Source organism: Copadichromis virginalis, linkage group LG23, assembly GCF_057382275.1.
Source record: "Copadichromis virginalis isolate Kocher_CV1m ecotype Utaka linkage group LG23, C_Virginalis_male_GT1.1, whole genome shotgun sequence".
NCBI classification, from domain to species: domain Eukaryota; kingdom Metazoa; phylum Chordata; class Actinopteri; order Cichliformes; family Cichlidae; genus Copadichromis; species Copadichromis virginalis.
Genome location: NC_140639.1, coordinates 9,330,188 through 9,354,281, shown reverse-complemented (window position 1 = coordinate 9,354,281; position 24,094 = coordinate 9,330,188). Strand labels below are relative to the sequence as shown.

At 39.3% G+C, this 24,094-nt stretch overlaps 2 protein-coding genes across 6 annotated transcripts in view; one reads left to right on the top strand and one right to left on the bottom strand.

Moving 5' to 3' along the window:
* cc2d2a (coiled-coil and C2 domain containing 2A) overlaps nucleotides 1-14,305 on the top strand; it is a 21,120-nt gene extending 6,815 nt beyond the window's left edge. For 2 of the 5 annotated variants that reach the window (XM_085449692.1, XM_085449690.1), the window contains exons 16-39: nucleotides 292-448; nucleotides 650-921; nucleotides 1,174-1,351; nucleotides 1,467-1,620; nucleotides 1,726-1,873; nucleotides 3,050-3,188; nucleotides 3,274-3,477; nucleotides 3,594-3,686; nucleotides 3,778-3,869; nucleotides 4,680-4,694; nucleotides 7,218-7,385; nucleotides 7,477-7,534; nucleotides 7,654-7,763; nucleotides 8,961-9,057; nucleotides 10,145-10,243; nucleotides 10,327-10,503; nucleotides 11,435-11,638; nucleotides 11,723-11,812; nucleotides 11,915-12,028; nucleotides 12,591-12,725; nucleotides 12,852-12,974; nucleotides 13,051-13,109; nucleotides 13,191-13,368; nucleotides 13,551-14,305. In XM_085449692.1, the coding sequence (XP_085305818.1) occupies nucleotides 292-448; nucleotides 650-921; nucleotides 1,174-1,351; nucleotides 1,467-1,620; nucleotides 1,726-1,873; nucleotides 3,050-3,188; nucleotides 3,274-3,477; nucleotides 3,594-3,686; nucleotides 3,778-3,869; nucleotides 4,680-4,694; nucleotides 7,218-7,385; nucleotides 7,477-7,534; nucleotides 7,654-7,763; nucleotides 8,961-9,057; nucleotides 10,145-10,243; nucleotides 10,327-10,503; nucleotides 11,435-11,638; nucleotides 11,723-11,812; nucleotides 11,915-12,028; nucleotides 12,591-12,725; nucleotides 12,852-12,974; nucleotides 13,051-13,109; nucleotides 13,191-13,368; nucleotides 13,551-13,736 (3,250 nt within the window). In that variant the 3' untranslated portion in view covers nucleotides 13,737-14,305. Of the gene's footprint in view, nucleotides 1-291; nucleotides 449-649; nucleotides 922-1,173; nucleotides 1,352-1,466; nucleotides 1,621-1,725; nucleotides 1,874-3,049; nucleotides 3,189-3,273; nucleotides 3,478-3,593; nucleotides 3,687-3,777; nucleotides 3,870-4,679; nucleotides 4,695-7,217; nucleotides 7,386-7,476; nucleotides 7,535-7,653; nucleotides 7,764-8,960; nucleotides 9,058-10,144; nucleotides 10,244-10,326; nucleotides 10,504-11,434; nucleotides 11,639-11,722; nucleotides 11,813-11,914; nucleotides 12,029-12,590; nucleotides 12,726-12,851; nucleotides 12,975-13,050; nucleotides 13,110-13,190; nucleotides 13,369-13,550 lie in introns of those variants that run through there. The other 3 variants (XM_085449689.1, XM_085449691.1, XM_085449694.1) reach the window with 3 other exon arrangements.
* fbxl5 (F-box and leucine-rich repeat protein 5) lies at nucleotides 12,906-24,094 on the bottom strand. The gene is made up of 11 exons (XM_085449695.1): nucleotides 23,858-24,094; nucleotides 22,942-23,157; nucleotides 21,763-21,858; nucleotides 21,347-21,542; nucleotides 20,738-20,923; nucleotides 20,526-20,651; nucleotides 19,471-19,625; nucleotides 19,281-19,363; nucleotides 18,454-19,179; nucleotides 17,067-17,215; nucleotides 12,906-16,687 (listed from the first exon to the last, which is right to left on the bottom strand). Exons 1-11 carry the CDS (start codon nucleotides 23,939-23,941, stop codon nucleotides 16,611-16,613), a joined length of 2,094 nt encoding a protein of 697 aa, XP_085305821.1. The 5' UTR covers nucleotides 23,942-24,094; the 3' UTR covers nucleotides 12,906-16,610.

Sequence of the window (24,094 nt, the reverse complement as noted above, 5' to 3'; positions counted from 1 at the left end):
AATACTAAATGGGGTCTGTTTTGTTTGTCCTATTTTTTTTTTTTATTATTATATTTGTTAATTATAATTGCTAACGTTAATAATGGCCAGAGTTTTCAAAGTCCCAATCCCCGTGAGCCAAAATCTGAGACTTCCAACACCCTAAATTCTCCCTGATTTAAAATCTGGTATTGTTTTATCACTCATCCCTAATCGATATCAGCTGGATAGAGTAAGATTTGCTCTGTAGAGAGTTCTCCAGATTCTTGTCCCAGTGTCATTAATCTGTTGTGCTGTCTATTGCCTCTTCAGGGAGAATGTGGATCGGGTGTCAGATGAGCAGGACTATGAAGATGAAATCTTGGCAGAGGTTGTAGAATTAGAGGCAGAGACTGAGGAAGAATACCAGAATAAATTAGCTGAGTACAAGAAACGGCTGGAAGAATGGAAACTCTGCAGAAAGAAACAGGTGCCTACATTTTTACCTGCATTCTTCATCTAATCTTCCCCTGCATACGACACATTTCAATAAATGTTTTTTAATAAGGATCATGCATGCATTAAAAAAAATTGAAAATGTGGTTTAAAGGCAGTCCACCTGACTTTGTATGTCAAATCATAATGTAAAGATATACCCACACACACACCTCCTCATGTTCACTGTTTTCAGAAAGCCAAAAAGAAAAAGCAAAAAAAGAAGAAGAAAGGTCAGGCACAGGATGACACTGAAGGAGAAGATGAAGAACAGGATGTGAGTGAATCAGAAGGACCTACTGACGAACCCCCCCCAAAGCCGGAGCCCCCAGAGAGACCAGACCTTGGCTCCATAGAGCAGTGGGTGAGGGAGAAAGCCCTCAGGATACGTAGAAAGCCAGGAGAGGCCATCCTGATTCCTGAGCTGTCTGCATCTGCAAACATCACTGCCAGTGAACTGTGCCCCAGGTAGACACAGCAGAAACACAAAGAGGGTCTAGGTTTCTTCAAAACATGTATGAACCAATCAGCAAAGAGTAAATATTTGGGTGAGGGTTGTTTGTTTTGTTTTTTTATTAAAATGAGAAAACTTAATAGCAGAATATTTGTCACAGGTGGGAATATCACACCTATTTGCAGGTGTTTCAGTTATGATGATGAACTGCACTTTCACTGTGGTTTTGTGAATGTTTTCATCACGTTTGTTTTCTTCGTGTTTAGGGCCGAAAAAGCTCGAAGAGAAGATGTTGCCAGGCGCTCTCTTTTCACCAAGATCCTTTATAATGACAAAGAAGTTTCACGAACAGACAGTCGCTCCCTGAACACCGACTTCAGGGTGCACTTTGGACAGATATTCAATCTCAAGATAGTCAACTGTCCCCAAAGCATTAGTTTGCAGGTACAGTAAAGAGTGCTGAACATGCTGCCACTTTATGTATCCACGCATTTACTTGATAAATGACTGCTGTGATCTATTCTAACAATTAATTTTTGTGTTTACTGTGTGTGGGCAGGTGTTTGAGGAGATTGGGTCATCATGCTCTCTCCTGGCTCAGGTGTTTCTTCCAGTGCCAGAACCCTCTGTCGTGACAGGCAGCGTCCCTCTTGAGGAATTTGAGTTTAGTAGCAACCAGAGAGTGATGTTTGACCACGAGGGAGTTGGAAGTGGTACATTTTTTTTTTTTTCAGATATGAAATATTTGAATATTTCAAGAATACTTTTAATTATACTAACTTATCAACTTCTCTCTTACACTCTATACACCTTCTCAGATGTGCCCCTCTCCTTTGAAGCTGATGGCAGCAACAAGCAAAGTCTTTTGACTTCTGGGAAGGTCTCGTGCTGTGTTTCTTGGGGTATCGGGGACGATGATGTACCCCTTGCGCCTCCTATTTCTCAACAACCTGGTGGCGTTCACAGGTAGTATCTTTCTTGATTTTCCTAATAGAATTATGCACACCCCACTTTTCAGTTATTTATTTGTAAAAAATGTTTGGAATCATGTATGATTTTCGTTCCACTTCTCATGTGTACACCACTTTGTATTGGTCTTTCACGTGGAATTTCAATAAAATTGATTCATGTTTGTGGCTGTAATGTGACAAAATGTAGAAAAGTTCAAGGGGGCCGAATACTTTTGCAAGCCACTGTGTATATATATATATTACATACATATATAGTGCTGTCAGCGTTAATCTCATTAAAATAACGTTAACGCTCTAACTGCATTAACGCGGCAAATCTCCGTTGGCAAGTTAGCGCGGATCGCCCCGTGTGTGGGTTGCATGGCTTCAACGCGTTAGCACGGTTAGCTCGCTAACATTTGTCAAACATTTTGCAGTGTACAGCAGGAGAAGTTTTTAAAGGACTATTTTGTGTTTTCTTACTGAAAAAGCAAATTTACACCCCCCCACCGAGACAGCATAATTTTTCAGCATGTTATAACTGAAGTGATCTGAGACAGCACCTATTCTTTGCTTTCAGGTTTTTAAAATAAAGGCTATTACAGGAGGCTGAGGAGCTTATTGTCCCTTCAGATGGTAAAAACTGTGATTGAAAGGAGGGAAAGCCAGATGCAACAACCACATACACTGAAAAGCAAATCAGAAAACTGAAGTGTATGACAGACTGTGCAATGGCCATCTCTATAAGACTATGGCGTGTCCTTGGGTTAGGATGAAGTGCTATCGTGATACTGATTTTCTGCCTGTTGGTTGGAATTGGTTTATTACTGCAGCAAAATATGCAGACATATGAAAAAGAGAGTTTTCACATGACTGGAGGTTGAGATTGGTGTCTAGGCATCAAGCTCATCACTCCTTATAAATATGTTGCATATAACATTGGGCCACAATGTGGAAATATGCCCTTGCAGGTAGATTCTGGCATGAAGGAGTTGAAATGGCATGAAGCAATGCCAGATCGGGGGGATGTGTTTGGTATATGAAGTTGTCCAGTGTCAGTGGTTTTTAAATTGATCTCTAAATGTTTTACTTTATCTTCTGTGCAATATAAAATATTACAAAATTGCTCAAAGACTTGTTGTTGTTGTTGTTTTTATGTTATTGTCAATACTGATCTGTCTGTGTTTCTTAGTGGCAAGGGCCATCTTGATGCTGTTAGCTACATTGGGGCATCTGGACTATATGACATGAAAAAAATTGGTGAGTGGGCCAAGCAGTCGCGTCTGGATCCAAACGATCCGAAAAATGCCTCCATCATGCAGCTGCTAAAAGTGAGTATCAGAAGATGGCTATTTTTAAGGACATGAACGCATCAAATGAAATATTTTCCCATGTAACTCTATGTGTTTTTTACAGGTGGCCAGTAGTGGAGAAGTAACAGCTCCAGAGTACTTCCGCCTGGAACATCTCCAGGAGGAGTTTAATTTTGTGACTGATGAAGAGTTAGAGAAGTCTGGAAGGTTTCGTCTGCTCAAGCTAAGGAACCAGGAAGTTGCAGAGTTTCGGAATTACAAATTCATTCCTGCTTTAGAGAGGGAGGTCACTGATACGGTTTTCCAGGTCAGCTTTTCAAAAGTGTATTGCAGAATATTATCAATGTGGTATAATGAAGATGCACAAGCTCTATAAAAGGATAATAGTTTTTTTTTTCTTAACTTTGGTTAAAATTATTTCAGGAATATGAAAAAAGATTGAAAGAGGGAGAGGTAATTGATACCAAAGAGCATTTGGATTCACACAGAGCTTTAGTGGCCAAATACCTTCAGAAGGTGAGCTTTTTAAAAAAGAAAAAAAATTCATACGCAAGTATTTAGCACACAAGAGACTTAAGTGTTGTGTAATCCTGGCATTTGTCCACAGATCCGAGAATCAGTCATCAACAGGTTTCTTCTTGCCAAGCATCACTACCTCCTGTCTGATTTGGTGACAGAAGAAGAGATACCAACCATTGGGTAAATATGCACTGCTAGCAAAAGCTGAATAGCCTGACTCAAAATATACGAGCTTTTTTGTTTGTACTGTGTATGTTATGTTTTCAAGTATGGCTATTTCTTTCTTTATTCACCTGTGGTGCAGTGTACATTCACTCAGGTACTCTCCTTAAGTACAGATTTAAGGTATTTGTACTGTACTTGCATCTTGTCATTCAACTGTACTTTTAGTCTACTGCTAATAATCTAATGATGTTGTGCGCAACTGACACAGAAGTCACTTTCCTGTATTAAGCACTTTTATGTTTAGTATTTAACACTTCCAGTGCAATACTTTCTTGCACCAGAGTCATAAACAGTACAGTATTAGTACTTTCAAAAAAGGAACTGATAAAAAATACTTCCCTCACCACTAAAGCTAAGGCTAGGAAATTTCACGTTTGCTCAACAGTCATCAGAAAGAGTTGCAGGGCCAGCATAAAATTACACGCTGATGTAACTGTGCATTTTGGCAGCTGCTGGGTTGGTGTATTTGATCCTTAACTCAACACTGCATTCGCCTGTCTAATTTGTTCTCTCCTCTAGAAGTTAATACATTGTTGTGCTAGAGCTGGTTTCACAACATGTGGACATGATAACAGAACATTTGAAATCAATTTCAGTCCTTGACTATTTTTAAGCAGATTTATATATTTAATAATGTACATCAGTGTCAGTCATGCTGTTGATATACACTTTGTTTCATTTATTATTATTTTTTTCTATTTTTCTGCTTTTCTTCTTTTTTTCTTTTTTTTTCCTTTTTCTTTTTTTTGTTTGTTTGTTTTACAGTGGTGCAGGTCCAGGGTATGTTCTTGGAGTTTTGCTTTGTTTTGTTTTTTTGTCTTTTGTGTCTCTGTTTCTCCTCTTAGTTTAAACCCTGAATATGAGTGCGTGAATGAATATAACAGACTGTTTCCAGTGTTCAATCCTCCCAGGGTTTTGTAAATAATGAAAAAGAATTTAGTCAGAATATGAAGCTAAAGATTTTAAAAGCTGTAAAATTTCATAGAGATTAACACCAATAAAATGGTAAAATATTAGAAGCTGCTAATATAAGAAGAATTTTAGCATTCTCTTGCAGCAGTACATTATACTGATGGATATCTTTATATGCTCTACTCTATTGTTTTTCTTCCCCATCAGGCTGCAGTAAATGGCTGCCCCTCCCTTAGCATGGTTCTACCAGAGGTCTGTTCTTAGTAAAAGGGAGTTTTTCCTTCCTACCGTTGCCCAGTGCTTGCTCCTACGGGATCATCTGATTGTTGCCATTTTAAGTCAGTCCAGTTAATTTTTTCAGATTTATTTAAAGTCATTTCAAGGCATCTTACATTAGGGTAAAGACCCTACAATATAAAAATAAACCCCAACAATCAGATGACCTCCTATGAGCAAGCACTTAGTAACAGTGGGAAGGAAAAACTTCCTTTTACTAGAAACAGACCTCTGGGAGAACCATTGTAAGAGAAGGGCAACTTGTTGGGGGTGAGGTAAAAGAAAAGACAGGGCGACTTGAGGTACTATGATTTACGACAATAGTAGTAATAATAATAATGGATTGGATTTATATAGCGCTTTTCAAGGCACCCAAAGCGCTTTACAATGCCACTATTCATTCATTCTCACATTCATACACTGGTAGAGGCAAGCTACAGTTGTAGCCACAGCTGCCCTGGGGCAGACTGACAGAAGCGAGGCTGCCATATCGCGCCATCGGCCCCTCTGGCCATCACCAGTAGGCGGTAGGGTAAAGTGTCTTGCCCAAGGACACAACGACCAGGACAGAGAGCCCAGGGATCGAACCGGCGACCTTCCGGTTACAGATGTGATTCCCAACCCCCTGAGCCACGGTCGTCCCAAGCTTTATCAAAATAGAAAGAATCTTAAAAGTAGAGTGAGTGTCTGTTTCCCAAATCCAAACTGGGAGGCAGATCCAGAGAGGGGCCTGATAGCTGATGGCTGTGCCTCCCATTCCACATTTAAATACCCTAGGAACCACAAGCAAGCCTGCAGTCTGAGAGTGAAATGCAGTGAAATTATATAAATGTAAATCTACAACAGGGCATTATCCAACTGATTTGGTAAATGAAATGATACTTTTAGAGCACTTTTCTACCTTTACAGAGCACTCAAAAGCTTCTGTGCTACATGCCTAAAAAATGCAAGCGCTTTTGTTATCTAAATTTATGATGCACATGCTCACACTCAAATGGATGCAAAAATAAAGGATACAAACAAATAAATCAATGGGATTTAGTATAAAGGACATGTATACGGTCGCTGGTTTAGCTTAGTGCGTTGAGCAGCCGGTGGCTGCATTACTTCCCCTCTCGCTCTCTCTCCCTCCACTTTCCTGTCATTTCTTCACTGTATCTATCAATAAAGCTGAAAAAGGCCCCCCAAAAAGGGACAAGGATATGTTGACAAACAAAGTGGAGAAGTCAGAGATTAAATCACAGTCCTTCCAACTGGTACTGTACCTGTGCTACATCCTGAATCATAGCCATTCTGTAAGATACCAGATTATATGCCGGCACATTTATACCAGGGCTGTCACAATATCCAAATTTGACTTCACATTTATCAAAGAATAAATTGTGATATTTATTACAATATCCGTATAATTTTGGGTGGAAAAAAAGTATTTAAAAAAAATTATTGAAAAATTATTATTATCATTGTTGATGTTGTTGTATCTTGTCTTTTTGTCAGATCAGTTAAACAACTGTTAACAACTATAATTATACAAAAGCTTGCAAAGGGAAGAATTTCTGATATTAACAATATTATTCTGTGCGTTATTAATACAATAACTGTTTATTTTTAAATATCACAATTATTGTTCAATACACACTTATTGTGATATGCCTATTTTAGACTTTAGATACAGGATAAGCAGCACAGTATGTTTCCAGCGGTTCTTGTTAATGCCATTAAAGCTTACTTTAAATTTTCAATTCAATTCATTTATATAGCACCAAATCAGAACAACAGCGGCATCAAGGTGCTTTATATTGGAAGGTAAAGGCCCTACAATAATACAGAGAAAAGCCTAGCAATCATATATACCCCTATGAGAAAATGCTTTGGTGACAGTGGGAAAGAAAAACTTCATTTTAACAGGAAGAATCCTTAATGATATTGACATATAAAACTACAAATACCTGGAGGGACTGAGTACTGTTGGTGGTAACCCCGACCCAGAATTAGAGCAAAAAAGCTTTGTCATATTGCCACAAATTCTTATCTACATTACAGTAAGATTTAATTTTAAATGAATAGTCCTGCAGGCTGTTGACAAAGTGATTACATGTTTGTTGCATTTATCAGGATTTTAGGAATAAACCTTTTCAAGCTGGCTGAACCAAAACGACCACTGAAACCTCAGAGGAAAGAAAGAAAGAAGGTGACGGCCCAGAATCTGTCTGACGGAGACATCAAATTGCTTGTTAACATCATCCGGGCTTATGATATCCCAGTCCGCAGGCTTCAGAGCAAGTGAGTTCAGCCATTCAAATTTAGAAACCAGCATATATGTTTAGAAACCTTACTGGACACTGAACTGTGTTTTAATGGGTTTCTATTGTAGTAAACCAGGACAGACATCTCATAGTGCCCTTCAGGGCAGCATTGGGCTTCCCGACCAGGTACAGCACAAAGTCTAATCTTATTTTGCTTTACACAAGCAGCCGAGCATAATCTGATACCAATACAGAGTCTCTATAATCAGTGTCAAGTATGTGGAGTATTTGTGTGTCTAATTTAGATACAGGTAAGGCCATTTGTGGAGGTTTCCTTCCAACGCACAGTACTTCAAACAGCCACAGCCGATGGACCAAACCCATGCTGGAACGAGGAGCTGCAGCTGCCTTTTAGGTGAGTTGGGTTTTTCTTTTTTTGTTCGTTTGTTTGCTTGTTTGTTTTTTGGGGGGTGGAGGGGTGTCTCTTTTCCTTTGGGGGGGGGGGGGGGGGGCTTTGTGTTGAATGATCTCTCTGTTGGACTGTCAGATTTGTAGATTTCCACTATTTAGTGTCCCAATATAAAGAGGAATTCAGAATATAAATACCTTAGCATTTTTGATGCATATTAAACTATAAATATGAATTTCAAAATGTTGGACAATCTTGTTGATAAACTATAACAAAGTAATAATTTTCTTGTACAGGAAAAGGAAAATAAATAACGTTCTTAAGTGTTTTGAAGGAAAAACTTTATATAAGACACTTTTCTCTCCATCCTACATCTTTATATCCTCAGGTTTATTACTACCAGCTTTTATAGTACGATGTGGGTGGTCTCACAGAAGTGCCGTGTGGCTGTTTACTTCTGTGGCTCTCACTGGGAAACTGCCATTTTACTTCACTTCTCTGCTAGTGCTCTGGGACTCAAACTGAGTCCATTAAGTCCCAGTTGTTGCAAATCCTTCAAGTCTATCCTGCGTTTGGAAGACATTTAGTTTCTATGCTCTGGCCAACTATAACTCTTTACAATACACCCTAAAGTGTCAGTTTACATTTATAGTTACAAGGCATTTAGCCTCAGCACCTGTTTTACTTGATGCTGTATGTCGTATAACTGATCGTAAGTGTATGTTGTGTTTTATTGGATTCCTTTTTACTCTGCTTCTTTTATTATTAATTATCTCTTTTATTGTTTTCTTTTTTGTTTGTTTGTTTTTTTTGAAATGCCCATTATAATTGTAAATGGGAGGCTAGCCATGTGTGACTTTTAATTAACAGTTTAAAGATTTTCTTTTTGTTTTCCGTTATTCATCCACAAAAACTCAAGCATGCACAAAAATAGTTGTTGTTTAGGATCTCCTCATGCCTTTGTACCTGTCCTGCACAGGCTCCTTTAATCAGGATGAAACTGAGCTGGCTAATGCAGTGTATCACAAAGTGAAAGCTTGGTGTTTTTGACCAGATACCATTATAAGAGAGACTTTTTGAGCACTTTTCATCAGATTTGACTGGTGATTCTAAACATGCATTTTCCCATCATTGTTTTTCAAAATAACTGCCCAGCACAATGGCTGCTGAGTGGTGTTACTTACCTAATGTTCCTCTCTACAGCGCTCCAAATGGTGACTACAGCACTGCTAGCCTGCAGTCAGTCAAAGATGAGGTTTTCATCAACATATTTGATGAAGTGGTACATGAGACTGTGATGGTGAGTAAACACTGTTCACTTTGTCTCACTTCTCACATCCCTCCATTGTTTTCCTGTCAGGTTTAGATTTCGGTTTAAGATCCTGGTTTAATATCCGTGAATCAAATGGTAAAAATCGAGTTTATTTATATAGCACATTTCAAACTATGCTTTACAAACTAAAATGCAACTAAAATAAATAAAATGCATGACAGTGATGCAATAAAATATAAACGAGAAGGGATAAGACTAAAACAACAACAAGGCTGTAAAAACAAAAAATGTTGGGGTCATAAAAATGTGTCCTCAGTAAAGATTTAAAATGTTCCAGTGTTTGTGCAGATCTAATATTTAGAGGCAGACTATTCTAGAGTATGAGACTTGCCACAGAAAAGGCTCTCTCGCCATGACTATAAATAGAAGACTGGTACAGACAAGTACAGAGAAATGCAGTACTCCAGTCTGTATGTAATGAACAGATGAATAACACGTTTAAAGAGATTAGCTGGAACATATGGCTTTACTTTGGCTAGCTGTCTCAGATGGAAAAAGCTAGATTGGACTACTGCACTCACCTGCCTACACGGTTTAAAAGAACCATCAAGTTACACACCAAGGGTTTTAATATCTGTCTTACAATAAGATAAGGGGCCCCGAGCACTGTCGATGACAAAAATGACAATCTCTGTTTTGTTTTCATTTAATAAAAAAAAAGAAACTAAGGACATCCACTGTTTAACGTCTTGAAGGCAGCGTAATAACAGCTAACAGTGAGCGAGTCCCTGATTTTAAAGTCAGATAAGTGAAATAAAAGGTTATACTGTGAAAAATGGCTTATGTTTAATTTCTGTTAAATGTGAATTTCTATCTATGTAGACAGCAACACATGTCATTTTAGTGATATAATACAATTAATTTCTGTATTATCAGATATTGATGTAATTGCCAACTTGACTTTGGCCTTTATTGATATCTCCTAAAGACCTTTGTGACTATGTTTGTGGGTTTTTATGCTCTTCAAGAGTGAATCTAAAAATAAATTTAACAAAATTCTGCATCCTCACCCTCATTACTTGCTGCTTGAATTATTTGTATTTTTGCTCCTCAGAATGACAAAAACAGAGGGAAATCAATTCAAACCCACATAGAGAAGCGCTGGTTGGGCTCAGTCAAGATTCCTTTCAGCACAATTTATTCTCAGTCCAAGGTGCGTCTATGATTTAAGCAGACCTGATGTACACACACTAAATGGCTGTGACTGACTGGACTTCTCACTGACATTTCTCTTAGATTGATGGGACATTTAAAGTGAACACGCCAGCTGTGCTGCTGGGTTACAGCAAGGAGAAGAGCCACTTCACTAATAGTGGTTTTGATATCTTGAGAAGTCTGAGTGAGGGAACATTTATCACGCTGTTCATCACTGTCGATCCACAGCTGGTACCTGGAGAGTCTGTTAGGGAGAAGGTAAGTTTAAACGGCGACCTCAAGAAACCCCTAGTCATTCAGCATCATGCTTTGGTAATCTGACTTTGCAATGAGTCTTTAGAGAAGCTTTTCTCTCTCTATATATATATATATAAAGGAGACCTAGTATGCTCATTTCTAGCTCCATGTTTTGATTTTATTATTAGTAATTTTACCTACTCACTTTTTCAGCCATTTTCCATCTGATTGGTGGGGCTTCTGTGCTCAAATACTGAACTATGTCCATGAGATAACCATGTTGGGAATATCTCTTCCCTTTGACATACAGAACCCAAAGAAGGAAAAAGGAAAAAAACTAAAACCAAAGGAAGAGTTTTGGGTTTAAGGAATGCCTTTTAATAAAGGCTGACCTCTTAAGATTTATTCTTTGCTCAGAATAGGTCATAGCGTTGTCAGGTGATACATAAATGATACATAAAGTAATAATGAATGATTTATAGCCATTTGACAAACAAAAACGCTTAAGTAAGGAAGCCCCATTTTTAAAAAATTACTTAGTCTCACAATCCCGGTGATATTCATTGGCGCCAAGTGAAATTTTCTCTGTGTAGGAAAAGCCCTGCTCATTGTTTGAAACTTAAGCAATTTTTAATGTAACGTAAGAAAATGAGCAAAGCAAAGTATGTCTGCTTAAGTGTTTAAATAGATCCTATACATTTTAGACACTTACATGCATGTTTCTTATTTTTGAAACAATTTGTTATGAATTAATTTCCTCTTATTTCTGTCATCCTCTTGTATCGCTTATTTGCTTTTGCTGCATGTACTAGATAAAGGAAATGAAGGTAACTGCTCCATTAAAGCATTTATCCTCCTTTAATCACCCATTCATGACACAACATTTGAAGTTACTTCTTTTTAGCTATCGCTCTGTGCCCTTATTCATTGTTCATTTGACCTTCTCTTGCAGTTTGACACCCAAGAGGATGAGCGCTTATTGCAAGCTTCAGAGAGATTTGAGAGGGACGCAGCTCAGAGATACCCAGACCGACCCTGCATTACCACAGTCATAGACCTCAGTGGGAAGACTGTCTTCATCACACGTTACATTCGACCACTCAGTCCCCCAAAGGAGCTACTGGATGAATTCCCCAATAACCCATTGGAAGCCACGGTCAGTGTGATATTACTTAATGTAGAAAACGTCTTTGGTAATTAGATATAATTTGCTGATGCACTGATATTTATCCCCGCACAGCTCCTCGTTGCTCGATTTGTGTCACTCATCCCTTCTCTGCCTGACCAAGTTTCATTTTCTGCAACCTGTGATCTTTGGAGCACCTGTGACGTAAGTGAACTTTCTTCAAGAAGCCAGCATTGTATACAGAAGGGCAGTGCTCATATTGTAGTACCTTTTGGTAGCTGCTTTTTTGTTGTTGTTTGTTTTTAGCAATTCCTAACCCTTCTAGCGGGTGATGAAGAGGAACACGCTGTACTGTTGTGCAACTACTTCCTGTCTTTGGGCAAGAAAGCCTGGCTTATAATTGGCACAGCCATACCGGAGGTGGGTGACATTTATTTCTTAAACCTGAAGACATTTCATGTGTGTCACAGTAACATTTTTAAGTAGAGCACAGCTTTAAAAACTTGCACATAGACTGTAAATAAATGTTGAAGTAATTACCATTAGCAAGCTGTATTCATAGACTGCTATCCCAAAACCAGAATAACTCATAAACACTCAAACACACTGCTGCTGCCTACATACCAAACAGGGGTAAGAGGTCCTTGCTTCAGTGTTAGTTTTGGTCAGTTCCATGTTAGTTTTTATTGGCTAAAGACAAGCAGACAGCTAGCGGCTACACCCACTGTGACCCACAGTCTCTAAGCAATATAGTTTAAATATGTTTTATTTTAAAAAATTCATAGAGACCAAAAGAGTTTTTGTTGGCTGTGAATATGCTTATCTTTGCTGTAAAGTTCCATAGTTTGATAATGGAGTCTATGGGGACTGACTTTTGCAACCAGTCTTCAGCCACCACTGCAAGAACAGCTATTTTTGCTGCTTCATTTTTCAGACTTGTTCTTGCAGCAGCACTAAGAGTTCTAAAATCTTCCCTCCTCAGGGACCCACGGCTTATGTCCTGACCCTTGAGCAGAACCTCTACCTTATCTGGAATCCCAGCAGCGGTCAGTTCTACGGGCAGTACGACACCTTCTGCCCACTTCAGGCAGTTGGCTGCTTGGTCAATGCTGACAATGTGAATAAAGATTTATACATTTATTTATTCTTCATCATTTTTACAATTTTGCATAGTTTTATATTCATGTCTGCTTTTTGTTGTGGTTTTTTTTATTTTTATTTTTTTATTTTTTATTTTTTTAAGGTTTGGTTCAACATTCAACAATATACATCACCAATGAGGGTCAGTTTTGACATCACAAAAGCTAATTTGTGGAAACCGTTTTTCTCCCGAACTTTCTCCCACCCTGGACTGTCTAGCATACAAGTAAGTGTTCAGTATTACTGTATAAACCTATTTTTACTTCTTTGTTTGTTTCTCAAAAATTTGTCATTGTCTTTAGCCAGAGGAGCTGGTGTATCGTCGCACAGACAGGGCAGCTGCAGCAGAGCTTCAGGACAGGCAAGTAAAACAGCAGAAACTGCTGCTTCTCAAAACAACCACGGGCTAAACGCAGCACATGCACCATGTCACTCTGAATAGAATCGAGAGGATCCTGAAGGAGAAGATAATGGAGTGGCGACCTCGTCAGCCAACCCGCTGGAACCGCTACTGCACTACCACCCTGAAGCAGTTCCTGCCCAAGCTGGAGCTGATCCCAGGACAAGATGTGGCTGAGGGACACCGCCATGAGCTGCAGAGCCTGCTGGGAGACTACAGAGTAAGTCTGAAAAAGGGTGTGCCTCCGCAAGAAGCTACTCTGAGTCACTGTGTTGTGTCATGGATCTTAAGTCCAGTGCTGAAGAAGTTGGCTGAAAGCGCGTGAGCTCACTTTGAAAAATTCATATCACTAACAGGTTTTTTTTGGTTTTCTCTTTTTTTTTTCTCTCTTTTCCTTTGAAGATTTCAGGATTCCCCCTCAATCTGGTGTTTTCTGAGATCCGGCCCATTATAGAGGCAGTGTACAGCACTGGCATTCACAGTGTTCAGGCATCAAATGTGGAGTTTGCCCTGGCTGTGTATGTGCACCCCTACCCAAATAACGTCATGTCAGTGTGGATTTACTTGGCCTCACTCGTCCTCACATGATGTAAGATCTGACTGTTTATCAAGCTTCAGCTTTATTAAAGCTGATGTTTAATGCAAATTACTGTAGATCAAGTTATCTTCATGATCTTTGCAATATTTTTTTGTACTTTTTTTTTGTATTCAGCTTTCCATATGTGCTGGCCCATCTCACGATGTCTCCTTCATACTTTGAGTTAGCATGAATCGGCTGCCGATACCAGCTCATTCTACCAGCTGTGACAAGAACACTAGCAAAAAAGCACAACTATAGAATAATTAGTCAGGAGGGATAAGGAGAGAGGAATGGTCCGTGGAAAGCACTTGCAAAACGGTTCCCTGTTGCCTCTCCATTGCTTCCGATGTTACTTTTGTTACACCAAAGCAGCAGAAATGGCCTCACAGTGGTTTCTGCTTCCGAACTAGACAGACTGATACCCATAATTTTTAATCACATTTTTAAGGTTTTATTTATGAAAGCAAAAAAGACATTTGTGTTCATGAAATGGTCAGAAATAAACTGTAAAATGTATAAACATTTTCAAATAAGCTAAATTGTATTTGAATTAAATTCATAAACTTCTGTCACCACAGCTTGTTTGCTTTAAATATATCCAGACACTCTTGAGTCACGCCTCAAAGGTCTATATGTATATGTATCTATATATGGTAGAGCGAATTTAAGGGTGGAGCTCACTTATTCACTTCACAATTTCTAAACCTTCCAAACAATGAGTAAAATAGATGTTAAAAATTTCCATCTGGCTAGTGATTAAAAACCTGTAAACCAAAACCAAACAAAAAATGCTTGCTTATTAAAAGATTTATGGTTTACATTTTTCATGTGCTGTTTTCAGTCATAAGTTGGCTCCTTAAATTGGCACTAAGACTTTGAGAACCCCCCTTTAGATGGGTGTTACTTTCCACAGCAGGGCCCAGATGTTGCTCTGTGCAGACATCTGCAGATAGGCTCCAAGTGAAGCTAAGTAAACATATAGTTGGAACAACTATTCGTTCAAGGAGTCCAATCTCAGTGTTTGAGGGAGAGGTCGCTGCATGTGAGCAAAGTTTCTCAGAACTGTTTTTTTTTATTGATTTTAATCTATGAAACATTCCTGACCTGAGGGGAAGTGGGACTCTTCCAGAATGATCTCCCATCAATACGATGAGGGGTTACCGAATGGGTTGAGTGTGAGAATGATGTGAATCAGTCTTCAGAGTATGTGTTCAACTCAAGTGAACACATATGAAAGACTGTACCAAAAACTTGGAGAGCACTCTTTAAAACAATCACCAAAACACCAGCTGAAGGAATTGTGTTCATCCATCAGACTTCCAGAGACTTGAAGAATCAATACAGAGATACAGGGTGCAACATAACCAATGGTCCTGTGGCTTGGTAAGAAATGTGTGTTAGTCAAGGTGACTGGCCAGCTGCTGAGGCAAATTGGCTTGAAACAAACCCTCACTAATAAGTGAGGGTTTGTTTTATTTTCCTTACAGTCAGCATTTTTATATTAAATTACCAACAAAAGTCCTTCAAACTGCCAGTTTATAGTTTAAATGTGAAGAAAAGTGACAGCATAATTAAATTAAGAAACTAAAAAAAAAAGATGCTTGTATGCAGACTCCTTTGTTGGGTTTGCCTTGACATTTATTAAATGTGGCAGATTTCTTATAAACATCCCTTGAGGCTGTCGGCAGCCTTTCTAGCAGCAAGACCTGCTGCATAAAAGAACATTTTTAAGATACTATATTTCTACTATGGAGTCATAATTTGTTGAAAGTCGCCAAGATGCACGGAGGATTTTCTGGCACTTTACTGACATTGGGTCGGCTGTAGCTCAGGTGGTGGATCAGGTCACCTACTACTTAGAAGGTTGGTGGTTCGATACTTTTTTGTTAACACAATAACAATAAGCAACTGCACAGTTTCTAACTCCAAGATGTTTTTATTAATTTGTTGTGAATTTTCAACAGAAATCATGCAAGGCTTTTGAACAGGAAAATAAATTCTGCTGCAGTATCATAAATGATGCAGTACTCTAGCTGGCCAAATACCCTGAAGACTTTTCCCAATTGACTATTTTTAATCCCGCTTTTCTATTTCTCTACAAACTCTTCAATCTTTCTCACAAGAACACTGGTCCATTTCTTTGCCCACTGGAGTGCATAAAGAAAAGTGAAAGCAAGAAACTCTTTCTGGACATTTAGTATCACAAATGTAAAAAAAAAAAAAAAAAAAAAAAAAGGGGGGTGGGTTAAGGACTACACTGCAACATCAAGTACCAGTTCCTATGTCTGTGCATACTGTCGCTGTGCCAGCATCAACAGTGAACTGAACATCAATGTACGGCAGCACAAGGCAGCGAAAAAGAGTCACATGTAGGGACCTAACCATCAACAATCTGAGTGCCATTTGGAGCAGTCAGCTTCACCCAAAACTCAGACCACTTTGTTTCACCACACATTGTTATCAAATAAATGACGACGTTAGATTCAATTTAACAACAAAATTAACCCTATGCTGATAATGAGTTACAAAGTAAGGGGAGAAGCAGACTGGTGTAAATCTGTATCATTTTAGTGACAAAACAAACTTCGTTTAAACTACAGAAAACCACTGAGTTCTAGGTGTTCATTTTTTTCTAGGTTTTTACTTTTTTTAAACCAAAAAGAAAGAACCAGGATATTTGCAGACAGTTCAAATCCATTGTTACCCTTGTATGTTTTCCTTTTAGACAGCATTATTTCCATGAAATATAGACCGAAAGATTTAGAGCAAAATTACAGTTTCATCAAGAAATATTTTTAAGTGACACAAAATACAGCAAATGGTATTCCCAGAATAAAGTGCAATTAAAAGGAGACATTTCAGAATAGCATCGTTTTGCTGAATCACTCTCCAGAGCGGCAGCAAGCTCTGAAACCACACTGCAGGTTCTGGCAGCCGCTGGCCGTGTCTGCATGGGGACCTGCAGAGAAACACCACACTGCAGTTATCTACTGACCTGCAACCCATGCGACAAGTGAGAAACATCTGACACACACCCCCATATCCACAACATTTAAATATTTTCATTATGTTACTAAATAATTCAACTTTGTGTTACATAAAGTTCTGACAGTAAGGGCATCAATGTATTGTAATGCCTACTTACCTCCCCTCTCAGCGGCATCGGTTACTTACACTAGGACACATGCTATGCGAGTGGGGTTATTAATGTTTGTAATAGTTGCCACACACTGTAACACCACCGTGACATTTTATACAGTACAACATTAACACAGGCCTATGTCAAAACACATTACTAGGTGAAGAGCATGCAGCATTTTAGGTTTAACTTGTGTTACCGTTGATGTTGTCGCAATAATAGAAGTGCTCGTCATTGAGGGAAGGACAGGCCGACACCAGCTCCTGCAGCCCCACCTCAGTGATGAAGAGGCAGCCAGACAGGTTGAGATGCTCCAGCACAGGAAGCCCTCCACGCTGAGACAGAGCCCTGACACACAATGCAATGCAACCTCATTACAGCTACAACAACATGCAGACCAACACTGGGAACATCTAGATGAATGCAGATAATCCAGTCTTACCCTAATAAGAGCTGCACTGTATAATCTGAATTAGCTGATAGAAATGTTACTTGATATGCATTTTGAAAAGCACCTATATCTTTGTCTTAATTCAGTATAGTGGTGAGATGGCAGTACACTGAAATCTATGGTGGAATTCAAGAGCAAAAATAGCAGTAGAAGTATAACTTCCAGGAGGAAAAACCTAAAAACTCTGGAGCAAAGTCATAAATGTTTTTTATGACTAGTGATTTTATGTCCTCTTGACCACTGATATTAAACTTAATCTGTCGAATGCTTTAAAATGACTACATTTGAACTACTAGTAAGTAGCAGTTTACTTTTCATATGGCGCTGAATGTTTTTACCTTGTGAGTCTGTGAGAGTGTTTATCCCCGGACAAAGACAAATAAGGAAATGACCACAAGGCATTTCTTTGGGGTACGCTGGCAGGCGTTTATATTTCAGCAACCAAGGTTTGAAGGGGTACTGTGGCTGGTCTCCAGGTTAAAGTTTCATCAGCGCAATTTGACAAAATGTGGTATTTACAGTTGTTCACAGTAACTCATTCATTCCACTGTGTCATTTTAGTTTGCTACCAATCTTCAAAAAACCTACCTAAAAACAAGTCATTTTCATAGAGGGTCATAACTGCCAAACTAAATGTATATATTATTAAATTAATAAAAATAAAACAAATTTAGGCATTAACTCCTAAAATGTGACATAAGTCACTTCTGTATTTGACTTTGTATTGAAACTCATATTTAAACTAACTTATCTTTCATTAAAGTTGACCTTTTTTAATTTAATGCATCAGCTTTTCTTTGTATACAACACTCGTTTATTTACTGGAAACAAACAGGAATTTGTTTTTACACCTGTATTCAATCTTTACATTCCCTCATTTGCACCTAATTAAGGAAATAAGGGGCCCATTATTTAAAGTCACATGATGAGGTCAGATTTCTGCCTTTTGGTTGATCTAATTTTCCTATGTGTGTACAGTCAGGGGATTACTGGAGATCTGAGTCCTGCGGTAAGAAGTCAGTGGTTGTGTATACATTTTCTAAGTTTTGCCGTTTCGATCCTCTGTACAGATACTAAAAAATATATATGATGTGTTTTGTAGTTTGTTTGAAAGAGATTGATGATTTAACGTTACCTCAGGCCCAAGTCAGTGACTTGATAACATCCAGAGAGGCTGAGAAACCTCAGTGAGCGTTTCGTTTCTGATTGATCAGTCCTGTTTTCAGGCTGGAGACACTGCAGGCTCCCCATTGAAGAGCATTTAGTCCGAAATTCTGCTGTGCCATTTCTGGTCATGCCTGACTCAGACCCAGTAAAAGTCCTGAGGGCCATGTCGCTTGTGCAGCAGGTGGAGTGACCGCAGAGCACTTCTGCAGACAAGGCATACTGCTGATGCAAATATGAGGCATCTGACCCAGTCCTGTGCCCCCGCCTCCTGCTCCTCCTGCAACAGCACGAACTTCCCATAAGTTGTGTCTCAACGAAGCTTTCCGCGTCAGTAAGCGGCATCCCACCACGTCGACTCCACTCTGCTGCGTCCTCAATATCAGCAAGGTCCAAAGGATCCAGGACCCATACTTGCGTGGGTGTGCAGGCAGCACCCCAGCGGCCAGCCCCCTGCTTGAAAATTATGGCCTGCTTTCGTCCCACTGGATGTAGGTTTCTCTCATCAACAAGCGTGATGGGACCTGGGGAACTCTTAAGAAGCTTGGCTCGCTTGTCTGAGCGTTTGTCAATGCAGGTGGAAGACATGAGGTCACCCAGCCCAAAAGACAGTTTCTTCAAGGTGTGATCAGTGATTTTCTCACACCCCGACAAATCCAGGTGCTCCAGAGAGTGACAAGCTCCGAGAGATGACCAGCTAAAAAGGAAAGGATAGACTCAACATAAATTTTCTGAGTTTTATGTACATCCGCTTTGTCATAAACAGTTAGCATTTCAGTATTCATTTTTAATACTAACCTGTCAAATGCAAAGTCTGTAACGTCAGTCTGCGTCAGGTCTAGATGAGTAATATTGGGGCAGAAACTGAGGATTTGACGTACCTGGAAAGCAAGAACATTTATCTTACAACACAGCTCAACCAACGAGCTTTCTGAGCTTTGACATTGTGCTAGTACAACAGCAAAATAAAGGTTTGTGCTCCGCCTACCATTTTACTTGAGACTGTAGAGCTATATGCCAGAACAATGGACTTGACAGAAGGACCGACAGCTGGAAGAAGATTCTGGATAATCCCATTCAGAAGCCTCTTCTCCCGCTTAGCAGTGCTGATTGCAAGGGAGCCCTCAATTTGACCTGACACATCTGATGAACCATTGAACAACATGGGTGACACATTACAGAGCTTAAACTGGAGGTGGTATGACACATCTTTAGGCAACACTAGAGGTGTATCATACCATGATGACACATAAAGCAGAGTCTGGGATCAAAAGCAGCAAAATACTTGAAAAGTAAATAGAGACGACTGGCTTCACCACATGTGAATGAATGTGTGACGCCCTGTTTAAAACTCTTAAACAGACACCTCTACATTTTTAATCTAGTTTTATTACCCAATATCAACAGGGCAAACAGTGAGGAACTATAAAAGTAGAGGTCAAAAATAGACACTAAATGTCTTTAGGTATCATATTTAATGAAGACTTGCCTTTTACACAGGCTGCATATAACCATAAACCTGTTTTACAGCCCTGTTCACACTGAACGTGTCACGTAGAACCAGTGCACCAAAACTGCTCGACCTGAGTGAGTAACTTCTGTAAAACGACACACTGTTGATTTCCTCGCAAACAAATATCTACATCAGTAGTCAGTTTTGGCTGGCTAATTTTATGCTGTTATTGAAAGCCAGTGAATTGTCAACGTTTTGAAAGAGAATGACAAGACACCCACAGATTGCAGTAGTTTATTTACCAGCCATTTTACTTAAACGGCGTGTTCAATGGGAACCGGGCTTAACATTACCGAGCATTTATAAAAGTGGGGGTTTTCTTTGCTTGTTTTTGTCACACATATCTTGCTAAATGTGGGCTGAATGGATAGGAATGACTGGGTAGGAACCTATAATACAACAGTACATCCCAAATGATGCCTTTCTGGCAGCTTGTGTCTGAAACATTACATTAGTAATAGTTGCTTGTGCTTTAAATACCACTTAAATCGCTATGAGACACAAGCCCTTTACCTAAGACAAAACCTCACCAGACTCATCGACATCAGCGTCCTCATCCCATTCCTGATAGGCACGACCCTCATTCTGCCGACTCTTCACCCACTCCTCATCTGGCTCCTGGTCAAGCTCCCCAGGGGGGCCATTATAATAATCACCTACATAACAGAGACAAAAATATTCATTAGTTGTGTACACACTTGAGTGAAATAATTCTTCACCAGTACATAAAACTCGAGCGTACCTCTGGCCCAGCGCACAGGATAAAGGTGCCTCCACAAAGAGCCGGTCTTAGCTAGCTCTGACCAGGAGCTGCACACTTGACTGCAGCGACACAGATCTTCAGGGCCTAAATAATGGAACAGCCTCAGCATAATTTCCGTGGGGAGCTGGGAGATGTGGGTGGAGGAATTCCTGTTTTTTTCCAGTTCTGAGGAAGAATATGGAATAGCTTTGCTCGTAAGTGTTCTCAAATACCAAAATGATGAAGTGTACCTTTTACAAATGTCAACCACTTTCTAAGACAGAGTGTTCTTTTATGAAGCTGGTGACTTTAACAGTTAAAACATTGTCCTGGTAGTACAGAGGTCCGTTATCAAGTATACATTTTTAACATTTTGCAGCAAGACAGACGCAGGTATAAACAAGTTAGTCATGCCTAAACTGATCATAAGAAATGCCTTAATGGACAGTCAAAATGTCTGCTGGACATGAGTTACCGCATTGCATTAGATCTAAAAGACAACTGATTGATATGCTTATCTAAACATGTCGTATATTGAACAGTGGGGTTACTTGACCAATTATAATGTGCTTAAGTACGAAGCACCAGCTTAAATATATACTCACTCACCATAATCTGTCTTCTCATGATCAGCATATTTGAAGGCTTTCTGGAGCACCTCCGCCTGGCTCCACAAACTGAAGCCTTTTAGCACCTCCGCGGCACTGTCCAATTGCTGTTGGTTGCAGTGCTGCGCTATCACTTGTTTCTTGATGTCCTTGAGCTCCTCATAGCTGAAGTACTGCATAAGCATAGGCTGAAACACCTGCAACGAATCTCCTCAGTTTACAAACAGCTTGCAACAGTTTAATTTACCTGGACACGAACAGACACGTTTTTATGATAACTTTCAGTGCATGTTTTTACCTTTTGTTGTTCAACATAAATTAGTCTTAATTGATGTCCCACACAATGGGTAATTAAAATATTATAAAAAAAAAAAAAATTTTAAAAAAGAAAGGAAAAGAAATTTGAGCATCTTATACCTCCTCTTCCTCCTTCATGTGGGGCAGAAAGTCCTGTGTAAAAGCTTCTAGTCTCTCCTTCAGCTGCTGGGCATAGTTAAGCTGCTCATATTCACTCTAAAAACACACAACAATGATTAATTCATGGTCTGTGTCCAAATCACCCTTACTCAATCACTACTCCCTACATTGAGAAGTACATTTTGATTTTGCATCATCATTAATGGCTGTGTTGTGCAATAATTGTTGTACATTAAAATATTATTTTCTATTCAAAAATATTTTAATGTCATTACTACAGGAGTTGATTTACTCAGGGTTACTTCAGGGTTATTTCTCAGGGTAAATATCATGAACTCTTTTTTTAACACAAATGACGTTAATTCAATATAATTTAAATATTTAGGACAGTATTGTTTTTCCCAGGAGACAGTTTTCCTTGGGACAGAAAGCAGGATTACTCCTGAAAGCAAAAATAGAAAATGTTTTCTGATTTGCAAACTGGCAGCGGAAGTTCGGGTTTACACAATTGCATAATTCTAAAAAGGCCTTTATTTTTGCCTCTTATTTCTTGGGGTGGAGGTTTGCCCATGGCTTGACAGAACAATAACTCTTGTCTCTCGATAAGCAGATCACAAAAATAACCCTCCCTCTGCGCCAAGCAGTTCAACTTACTAACTTCATCCTTAATAACTTCATTCATCCTTTTTCTTCTTTTAAATGTGAAACTGTAACACTTGAGAACTGTGACAAAAGTGGATATCACAAATGAGTATTATTCCACACTTAAAGGAAGTGTAGTATGATTAACGTGCAGATTTCTCATGGCACAATGGGCCTTTAGGGACTGACTGCCCAAGTGTGTAAGTTAGCTAAAACTAATTCTCATTTATTATAATGCTGGTAATTTTGCTTCGCATGTGAGTAAAACCGCTTTGAAGAGGTGCCAGAAATTACATGTGTACATGAAAAATAAAAACCCTTGATGTCTTTGTATGTACTATAATCTTTGCGTTGCTGACATGATACTTATTCTAATGACTGAGTGGTACCCAACAATTGAGCACTGTACTACATGTTTTTCCCCTTACCTAAAGCCAATGTTTTTCTGGTTAGCTATTTTTAAAGTTGCATCAAGTGAAATATAGGATCATAGCATGTCAATAAAATGTGTATTTTAAAATGCCAGTCGATCGTTACCTTAATACTATGAAGCCCTTTCTCAAAGAGGGACAACATCTCTGAAAGTTTGTTGTCAGAGTGTACATTGTACACTGTGCAGCAGCGCTGCTGCAGCAGCCCGATAATGTACTCGTTCTCAATTTGCTCATGCATCTTGAACTCCTTAAATGTGGCGCACAGGGACTGGAGAAATGAGCGGAAATCATTGTTGTTGGAGAAGTTGGTGTTGGACAGCTGTGGAAGAAGAATTATCAAATAAGATCTTTGCGTTATTTCTTACAAAATAAATCATCACATAAGATCCATGTGATCTATGTTAGCGTTGCAGTTGGTAGGATTAGACACGTAACACGTAATACTATGTTTATATATACGTGATACGTATATGTAAACATAGTGGCTGTATGCCAGAGTGTCAAATCATCAGTGTTGTAACCGAGCTGGGGTTAGTGAAGCACACCCTTCGTGCATTAGCTGTTGCAGCTAAATGAGCTTACCTGGCTTGTCTTGTTAAGACACTTCTTATTAATATATGCACCACCCTTTGCGAGAACATTAGAAACTCCAATGTGGCACTTAAAGCACGTTATATAAGCTATCTTGCAAGTTAGTTAGGCTAGTAAACAGAAAAAGCTTTTAGCTGCGGAGACGAGTGGCTATAAAACTTTATTAGGTTCAGTCGGATAGGGTTCCACGCTGCTGGAAACGTGAATACTATCACGTAACGCTGACCACAGATCAACCAAAGGGTCTCAGTGTGGTCGTCAGACAGTCATCCGACAGTTCATCTCCTTCGACTGACTCAATTATTGCTGCTATTACGCTAGCTAGCTAGCTAGCATGCTAGCAGGTGTTCGCTTCACCTTCAGACACCAACCTCCAAAAAATTGTTCGTAAATCTGCAAAATAAGGAACGACAGTTAGTTGTACACACCTTTTCGCAGTACAGGCCCACCAGCTGCTTCATTCGCCAGTGTGGGCCAGTAAAAACATCCACCTCGTCCGGAAAAGGAGCCATGTTCACTGGACCTCACTGCGTCATCTGCTCACAGCCTTCGATACAATCAAACAAGGAGGCGTGAGCGAGCCGCTCGCGTCACCGCGGCTTGTAAATCCAGTAAATGTGTTTAGGAATTTAGTCTAAATTTTTTTAAAAATTAATTGAATAAAA

Coding starts and splice junctions, on each gene's coding strand:
- fbxl5 (XM_085449695.1), bottom strand. CDS start 23,941: ATGGCTCCTTTTCCGGACGAGGTGGATGTTTTTACTGGCCCACACTGG. Junction 21,859..22,941: donor AAGGGCTTCATAGTATTAAG/GTAACGATCGAC, acceptor GTGTGTTTTTAG/AGTGAATATGAGCAGCTTAA. Junction 16,688..17,066: donor TTATTGCGACAACATCAACG/GTAACACAAGTT, acceptor GTTTCTCTGCAG/GTCCCCATGCAGACACGGCC.